Source organism: Diceros bicornis, chromosome 3 (genome assembly GCF_020826845.1).
Source record: "Diceros bicornis minor isolate mBicDic1 chromosome 3, mDicBic1.mat.cur, whole genome shotgun sequence".
Lineage (NCBI taxonomy): Eukaryota > Metazoa > Chordata > Mammalia > Perissodactyla > Rhinocerotidae > Diceros > Diceros bicornis.
Genome location: NC_080742.1, coordinates 95,888,178 through 95,896,122, shown reverse-complemented (window position 1 = coordinate 95,896,122; position 7,945 = coordinate 95,888,178). Strand labels below are relative to the sequence as shown.

General features: G+C 59.5%; 1 protein-coding gene across 6 annotated transcripts; it reads right to left on the bottom strand.

Annotated features, from left to right (window-relative positions):
* Nucleotides 1-2,285: 2,285 nt before the first annotated feature.
* On the bottom strand, nt 2,286-7,605 carry REPIN1 (replication initiator 1). Of its 6 annotated transcripts, none has more exons than XM_058532803.1 (3): nt 7,371-7,605; nt 6,497-6,623; nt 2,286-5,101 (listed from the first exon to the last, which is right to left on the bottom strand). In XM_058532803.1, exons 1-3 carry the CDS (start codon nt 7,407-7,409, stop codon nt 3,375-3,377), a joined length of 1,893 nt encoding a protein of 630 aa, XP_058388786.1. In that variant the 5' UTR covers nt 7,410-7,605; the 3' UTR covers nt 2,286-3,374. The 6 variants fall into 6 exon arrangements, with proteins under 6 accessions (XP_058388786.1, XP_058388777.1, XP_058388791.1 ...); XM_058532794.1 differs by having other exon boundaries at nt 2,286-5,104; nt 7,371-7,603; XM_058532808.1 differs by having other exon boundaries at nt 2,286-5,104; nt 6,497-6,694; nt 7,371-7,455.
* Nucleotides 7,606-7,945: the final 340 nt, after the last annotated feature.

Here is a 7,945-nt window from a genome sequence, read left to right as displayed (position 1 = left end):
GGTTTATAGAAGCATTTGTAAAGTATAAAACCCTACACAGAGGCCCGATACCACCAGGCCATCAACTCTTCAAGAGTCTCATTCGTCTATTTTCCAGAGTACCTGGTGGAGGTTCAGTAAAGGCTTGTTCCAGATCTGCCACTGGCTTCCAGTGGGCAAGTCACTTCCACTCTCGGGGCCCGTTTCCTCCTCTACAGATGAAAGACGTCCTCCAGATTCACATTTCATAACCAAGGGTACTTCAGGGTGGGAAGAATGAAGCACATCTGGGATCCTATTTCCATTAAGCAAAAAAGGGGGAGGCTACATATGTGTGTTTGCAAATGCACAGAAAAAATGTCTGGAAGGACACTCGCAAACTCTACATGGTGCAAAGAGAAAAGACATAGGGAGTGGAGTGGGGGAAATGAAGGAGGACTTTCACTTTAAAAATAAATCTAAATATGTCTGCACTGTTTAATTTTGACACGATAATTTAATACTTTTGTAACTGTAGAAGAAAAAAGAGAGAGAAAAACTCTGGACTCTTCAGAACAGAAGGGCAGCTCCTGTCAGCACAGCACTGACCCATCCAACGCAGGCAGTTCCTCCAAGACGCAGGCCAGCATGTGCCACGCTGAGCAAGGACTTGGGGCCCACCAGGCCCCCGAGGGACTCAGGACCATGGGCAAGTTGACTCTGTCCCTGCTCTACCAATCCCCTCAAGGACACTTCTGTGGCTTTTCCTGACCTTTGGAACTCTCCTCCCATCTCTACCCAAAAGCAGTGGGCAGCACAGCACTAGAAGAATCTACATCTGCCTTCCCCACACGCCAGGCATTTCCTTTAAAAGTGATGATTTTTCAAAAAGTCAGGACCCCTGGTCAGATTCCCTCTCCATCATCCTTTTCCCTAACCCCCTCATACTAACCCTAGATGTCTGAGGACCTGTCTCCTGCTCCCTGCCCATCATCCCCCAACATCTACCTACTTCCCTGGTGTCCCCCAAAAAAACATTGCTCCCTTTCCTTAAAGCCCTGGGCTCCCCTAACGAGATATAGTTAAATGATGCCTTCTTGACGCAATGCCCTAGGCTCTGAAAGATCGTTTACCATCGACTAGGCAGGTTTTTAAGTGTCCTCCTAACCCCATAATCCAAAACGAAGCTTTGAAGCTATCTGCTGCCATCCTACACACTTGGAGCCCCACCCACCCCACCTCCTCTCTCTACGCATTGTGTACACGTACATGTCCTCCCCAGACTTAGGATCGTAGGGGTAAGGACTGGGTCTTATCTTTGTAAACCCCCGTTTCCATCACAGCATCAAGCTCGTGGCAGGCACTTAATACTCATCTTCACCAAAAGCGCAGCACACTCCATTCCCCGGTAAACCCGCAGCGGTGGTCTGGAGTACAGGTTCCAGGCGTCTGGCAGACCCCAGCTGAATCACCTCTGGTGATTATAGGTTAGATGACCTTGAGCAAATGTTTTCTTCTGTAAAAGAAGAGTACCTACCGCACCAGGATTATGCGAGATAATTTAGGTCAACTTCTTTGGAAGGTGCCACTCCCATAAACAAACTGCTTCTTATGATGCACCAGACTCTGTGCTAGGGATCTATGCAGAAATTGCTAAGACAAGCAGGAAAAGGGCCTATTGATGCCTGTCAAAAATAGGCACTCGGGCCGGCCCAGTGGTGCAAGCGGTTAAGTGCGCGCGCTCCGCTGCAGCCGCCCGGGGTTCGCCGGTTCGGATCCCAGGCACGCACCGACACACCGCTTGTCAAGCCATGCTGTGCCGGCGTCCCATATAAAGTAGAGGAAGATGGGCATGGATGTTAGCCCAGGGCCAGTCTCCCTCAGCAAAAAAAGAGGAGGATTGGCAGATGTTAGCTCAGAGCCGATCTTCCTCACAAAAAAATAAGTAAATAAAAATAGGCACTCAAATCTCTACGAAGCAACCAGTGCAGGGAAGCGTACGTAGTAACAGATGTGGGTAAGCGTAGCAGGCCGGCCAGGGACGCATTGCAGGACAGAATCAAATCAGACCTTCCTCCCCATAACTGGCACCCAGAAAGTCAGACTTGACCCCACACAAGGCTGAACCTCTAAAGAATTAGTCCCACGTGCTGGGTGTGGCCCTCCTCCCCCCACCATGGGGAAGACCAGAGGCAGGGTGCAGAGATCAACAAGTCAGGGCACTTGGCCTGTTACCAAGGCCCCTGCAGCCCCCCTCCTCAGAGTACAGCGTGCTGCTCCTCACTCAAATCCACAGCTCCCCAGGAGAAAGGAACGCTTCTCAGCCACCAGTTCTAAAACCAAATCTTTATTTTCTAGTTTGAAAAGGAGGGTAAGTGGTTGTCCTGTTTAGTTCCAGAGAACAGAACAAGGCCCAATAGGTAGAAATTACAGGAAAGCAGATTTCATTCACTATAAGGAAGAATTTCTAACAATTAGAATTATCCTACAGTAGAACCAGGGCCTCAGGAGGTGGGGACTTCCTATCACCTCAGTGTTCAAGCAGAGGCTGGGCATCCATAGGCTGGAAATGTGGGATAGGAAATTCACCCCTATTCCCATCAGCTGACCCTCCGTCATCAATGGGGCGGTCCTTTCCACACGGGTTAGTTCTGGGAGTGAGGAGGGCTGCTGTTAGACAAAAGCCTGGACACAGCTGCTGACAGCCAGGGGATGCTCTAAGCGCCGCGAGGGTGGTGGATAAAGCAAGTCAGACCGATGGGGAAATACCAGGGGGTTGACCTTCTCGGAGGAAGGGGATGAGCTGAGCACTAACAGTAGACGGGTCTCTCCAAGTCTGGGTACCAGTGCAGGGGCAGGACGGAGGGGACAGGGTGGGACAGGTTAGAGCAGCTCAGCTTCACCTCCTAGTGCTGGAAAAGGCCCAGGTACTGCCTAACAAGGCTGGCAGGTTCTCCCAGGTTTAGCCAGCTGGCCCACTTTTCCTCCTGAGCACTCATTTACTAAGGGCTGTACCACACCTACCTCCAAGAAGGAGATGAAGGAACTCATAATAAAAGACTGGGACGTTAAGGCGTTAACACCAGAGGAGAAGGGTCTTCCTGTCCACTGGTGGCCCCTCCAGCCGGAGGGCTCTAAGTGGGGGGCTGCTATTGCTACTTTTCCAGGGCACAGGACAGTGAGGACGGAACCTTAGCAAACACCCACTGGAGGCTGGGGTCTGGACGCTCTGTAAGTTGCTTCCCTGGCCGCCTGGGCGGGCTTGACCTCCCTCTAACTAGGCCCAGCTCACTCCCCGCCTCTCTCCCATCCCTTGCCCACACCAGCAGCAACTCAGGCCCCAAGGCCCACTGCCACGTTCCCGGGTGAATGACGCCCAGGCCCGCCCTCCCGCAGCCTCCACAGCCCCTGCCCTCTCAGACATCATGCTTCTTCTGATGGGCCAGGAGCTTCTCCTCGTCATCAAAGGTCTGGCCGCAGATGGCGCAGCAGAAGGCGCCGTCCCGGATGTGGCTCTTGCGGTGGGTGATGAGGTTGGACTTCTGGCTGAAGCTCCGGTCGCAGTCAGGGCAGGCGTAGGGGCGCTCGCCCGTGTGGATGCGCCGATGGGACACCAGGTTAGACTTCTGGCTGAAGGCCTTGCCGCAGTCGGGGCAGACGTAGGGCTTCTCGCCGGTGTGGATGCGCCGGTGGGCTGCCAGGTAGGGCTTGTGGCGGAAAGCCTTGCCGCAGTCCGGGCAGACGAAGGGCCGCTCGGGGGCGTGGTCACGCCGGTGCGCCGCCAGGTGGCTGCCCTGGGAGAAGCGGCGCCCACACTCCTCGCAGGCGAAGGGCCGCTCGCCGGAGTGGACCCGGGAGTGAGCCACCAGGTGGGTCTTCTTGCCGAAGTTCTTCCCACACTCGGCGCAGGTGAAGGGCCGCTCGGCCGTGTGCTGCCTCTGGTGGGCCCGCAGGAAGCGCTCCAGCCGGAAGCTCCTGCCACAGTCATGGCAGCTGTAGAGAGATGGGGGGGCTGCCGTCTGGTCCTGCGGGGGCTCTCCTGGGGCCTCCAGCAGAGGCTCCGGTGCAGGCTCCTGGGCAGGGTGCAGCGTGGCGTCTGGGGTGGGCTCTGTCGAGGGCTCCAGGGGGCCGCCTGGAAGCTGGGGACTCCCCGCGCCAGGAGCGCCCTGGGCGGACCCTTCGGATCGCTTGTGGATCTTGCTGTGAGACAACAGATTGGGTTTGTGGCGGAAGCGGCGCCCGCACTCGGTGCACGGGTAGGGCTTCTCGCCAGTGTGGATGCGCCGGTGTGAGGTCAGGTAGGGCTTATTGGTGAAGCGCTTCCCACATTCCGGGCACTGGTGGGGCCGCTCGCCCGTGTGCACTCGGCGGTGGGCGATCAGGTTGGGCTTGTGCCGGAAGCGCTTGCCACAGCAGGCACACTGGAAGGGGCGGTCAACGGCGTCTCCACCGGGCCGGGGGGCGGTCACCGCAGGGCGGCCCCTGGGCCGAGGCCCGAGAGCCTTGGCTGCTGCCTCCTCCAGGGCCTCGGCTACATGAACCCGCTTGTGAGCAACTAGCTGGTCCCACTGGGCAAAGCTCCGGCCACAGTTGCCGCATATGAAGGGCCGCACCTCAGGGGCAGGGGGGTGGCACTGCCGCAAATGAGCTCGAAGCTGCTTTCGGCGCCAGAAGCGTCTCTCACAGTCGGGACAGGCGATGGGCCGCTTTGCAGCTGAGTGGGCCCGCAGATGCAGAACCAGGGCCACCCAGCCTCGGAAGCTCTGCCCGCAGAGGTGGCAGGCAAAGCCCAGGTCTGGGGTGGCAGCAGCATGGACCTGGCAGTGCAGTGCCAAGAAGGGGGCGTGTCGGAAGCGACGGCCGCACTCAGGGCAGGGCAGGGGCAGCCGGGCCTGGCAGCGTCTGGCATGAAGCCACAGGGCCACCCAGCCCGGGAAGTGCCTTCGACAGTGCGCACAGCGATGGGCCCTACCCGGGGCTTGGCTGCCCGACGAGGATGCAGAAGTGCCTTGTAACCTCAGCCCACGGGGCTCCTTCTCCAGGGTCTGGGGCGACTCCTGGGAGGGCCCAGAAAGGAGTCGGGGCTGGGCAGGGCCCATGGCCAGGGGGCCCCTGCAGCGGCGTTCCAGCATCGGTGCTTCCTCTGCTGAGGGTGGAAAAGCACAGTCACTCTAGAGATCAGCTCATCCTGCCCCCGTGCCTCCCCTGAGGAGCCCACCCTCTGAACTCCCAGCGCCCCTGAATCTAGACTACTCTTCCACTTCTGTGTATGTTCCGTGTGCTTTCAGTCTCAGGCTTCTACATGCCATTTCAAGTATATTTGTCATAAGTCTTTACTGATTCCTGGAAACTACCAGACGGGAGGAACTCGGACACTTCTTGAAATCCCCCTCATGGCAGCCGCCCTGTATCTGGCATGGAGTAAACACTCCAGTGTTGGCTGCCTCAGGACTCCCTGGAAGACGGGGTCCCCTCTCCCAACAGGGCCTTGCACTTTTCCAGGTGCTTCCCCACGGCCCCCCGCTTGTTTCTGCTATGTCCTGTTGCCACATCTGAGCTTCACAGCAACCCTGTGAGGCTGCATGAACAGACACTATGCTTCGTTTGACAGATGAAGCAACTGTGAGGCATAAAAGGTGACAGGACTTGCCCGAGGGGACACAGTAACCAACAGCAGAACCGAGATTTGGGGACAGGTCTTCTAAACTCCCAGGCCAGTGTTCTTCCCTGAAAACACCTGGGTTTATGACCATCTCACTGAGAGACATTTCCATAGCCTTTCATTCCTATTATCCTCTCCTGGGCTCTAATCACACAAGGGGGAGGCACTTTCAGCCTCCCTAACCTCAGCCTCTCAGGGTGGAAGCCTGAAGAGCGAGCGAGAACAGCCCTTCTCAGAAACAGGAGGGGAGCGCTGGAAGCTACTCCCAGCATGGCCTGACGCCGGGCACTGCCTGTCCAGACTGCCCACACTCTGCCCGCCTGCCCCCCTCCACCCACACACACGATTAGGACATCGAGGGAAGGAAAGCTCTCCTGAATCCAAGGAACACTCAGCCTGCTGCCCTCGGGCGCCTGGATCCCTGGCTATGCCTCCGGTGGGGTGGTAGGGATTACTGGGGCAAGAAAAGGGGAGGAAAGAAGAGATTGTAATCTCTGTCCCCTGCCCAGTCCTGCCCCAACCCCGCAGGGGCTGCCCCACATTCAGCTCCTCCACAGTTCCGGGGAGCCCGGATTCCTGCAGGAGAGCCTCTTACACTCACTGAGGGGTGGGGTGGTGGTTAGACTCCTCAGGGACCCTCACTGCCTGCTCAAAAGCTCCAGACACATCCTCCGAAATTCCCTAGAGCCTGCACTCCCCTCCAGGAGCACAGAGGTGACTCATTCCCACCCGCCAGACTGAGCACAAGTAAAACTCCCAGGGTATGAGAATGTGATCCTTCCCCCCACAGGTGCTTTCCTTCCGCCAGGATGGGGGGGCCTGAGCGCTGGGGCTGTGGAATGGTTTGGGAACCCAACAAAGAAGGCCAGACTCTACCCTGGAGACAGTGGAGCTGGAGGTGAGGGTGCTTCCAGCTCCTCCTGGGAATGTTCCTGGGGAGACTTCTGCGGCTGCAGCGCCTGCTTCGGCCCACACTCTGGTAGCCCCCAGATGTCAGAGAAAACTGCAGCAGTAAAGACACCCCTACCCCCATGGCAGAGCTCAGACCTCAGACGGCAGAGAGGCCAGCCTTACCTGTGGGGAGGGGAGAGAAAACAGGCATGAGGCTCTGAGCTCCTCTAGGGCAGTCATCTTTGTGTCCTCGCCAGCCACCACCTCCTCCCCCACCCAAGCCTCACACCCCGCATTAAGGTCACTACCTTAATGGATTCTGGATTAATAAATGAATGGGCCCCCTTTACCAAGGAAGTGCACAGCTGCAGTCTGGGGGTCACTTCCTCCACCGGTAAGGTCACAGCACGAATTCTCCATGCTGATGGCCAAAGGCCGGCCGATGGTAGGAACTCTGGAATCCCTGCTGGCTCCCCTTCCCCCACCCTCCTCCCAACAGGAATTCCAGGCTCGTTTCCCAGGGGGCTGTGCAGGCGAGCTAGTGCGACCAGGACTCGGTCAGAATCTCCCTGCACATCCTGGATGGCGAAGTGCCGTGGAGACCCTACTCCTCCCTTTTGTATTCGCGCGTGTCCCCCTCCGCGCTCGCGGACATACGGCCCCGCGTTCCCCGGGTGGGCCCTCTCGGGTCCCCGCGCGGCGCGCCGCTCGCGGAGCCTGTGCGCAGGTGCGCGCTCGCCGCCACCCCCCCCGCGGTGCGGCCGTGTCCCCCCTACACAGCGCACACAGTCACGCGCCGGCAGGTAGGGCTGCCCCCGCCACGGCCCCGTGGAACCCCCGCGCCCTGCCCGGGACGAACCTCTCCGGCGGGGTGCGCGGAAGCGCGTGGCGCGTCCATGAGTCCGGAACGCCGGCGCCGGCGGCCCGCTCCCCACCCGCCGCCGCGACAGCAGCAGGTTCGAGTTCACCACTGCCAGGCCCGTGCCCGGCCCCCCCGCCGGTTCCCAGCGCCACGTGACTACAGGAGCTGCCGAGGGTCAGTCTCGGGCTCGGGCCGGCGGCCGCGGCCGGAGGGCGGGGCGGGCAGCGGCGCTGGCCGAGCGGGTCCCTCCCCCGCCCCCAGAGCTCCATCTCCGGCCGGGCCGGGCCGGGGACGGCCGCCGGGGGCAGACTCCGTTGCCATGGCGACCACAGCCCGATCTTCCGGGACAGGCCCGGCTCAAGTTTCCCGACGCTTTGTCCTGACTGCGGACGAGCGGCCTTGGACGACCGCGTGGCCAGACTGGTCACTCGGCTCGAGCCGCCCTCGCTGGCTTCTTAAAGGCTCCACGCTCGCCGGAGCCTTCCGAGGGGGCGCTCCCCGCCCCCGGGCCGACCCCTGCGCTTCTCCGGCCGCCTCGACCTTCGGCCCGCTGCGGAATCTGAGTGCCGCGG

Excerpts from the sequence above, each read along its gene's own strand:
- REPIN1 (XM_058532794.1), bottom strand. The coding sequence starts at position 7,409 with ATGGACGCGCCACGCGCTTCCGCGCACCCCGCCGGAGAG. Across the intron at positions 6,624-7,370 it reads CCGCGCACCCCGCCGGAGAG|TTTTCTCTGACATCTGGGGG; the intron begins GTTCGTCCCGGG and ends TTACTGCTGCAG. Across the intron at positions 5,105-6,496 it reads CCAGCTCCACTGTCTCCAGG|CAGAGGAAGCACCGATGCTG; the intron begins GTAGAGTCTGGC and ends TTCCACCCTCAG.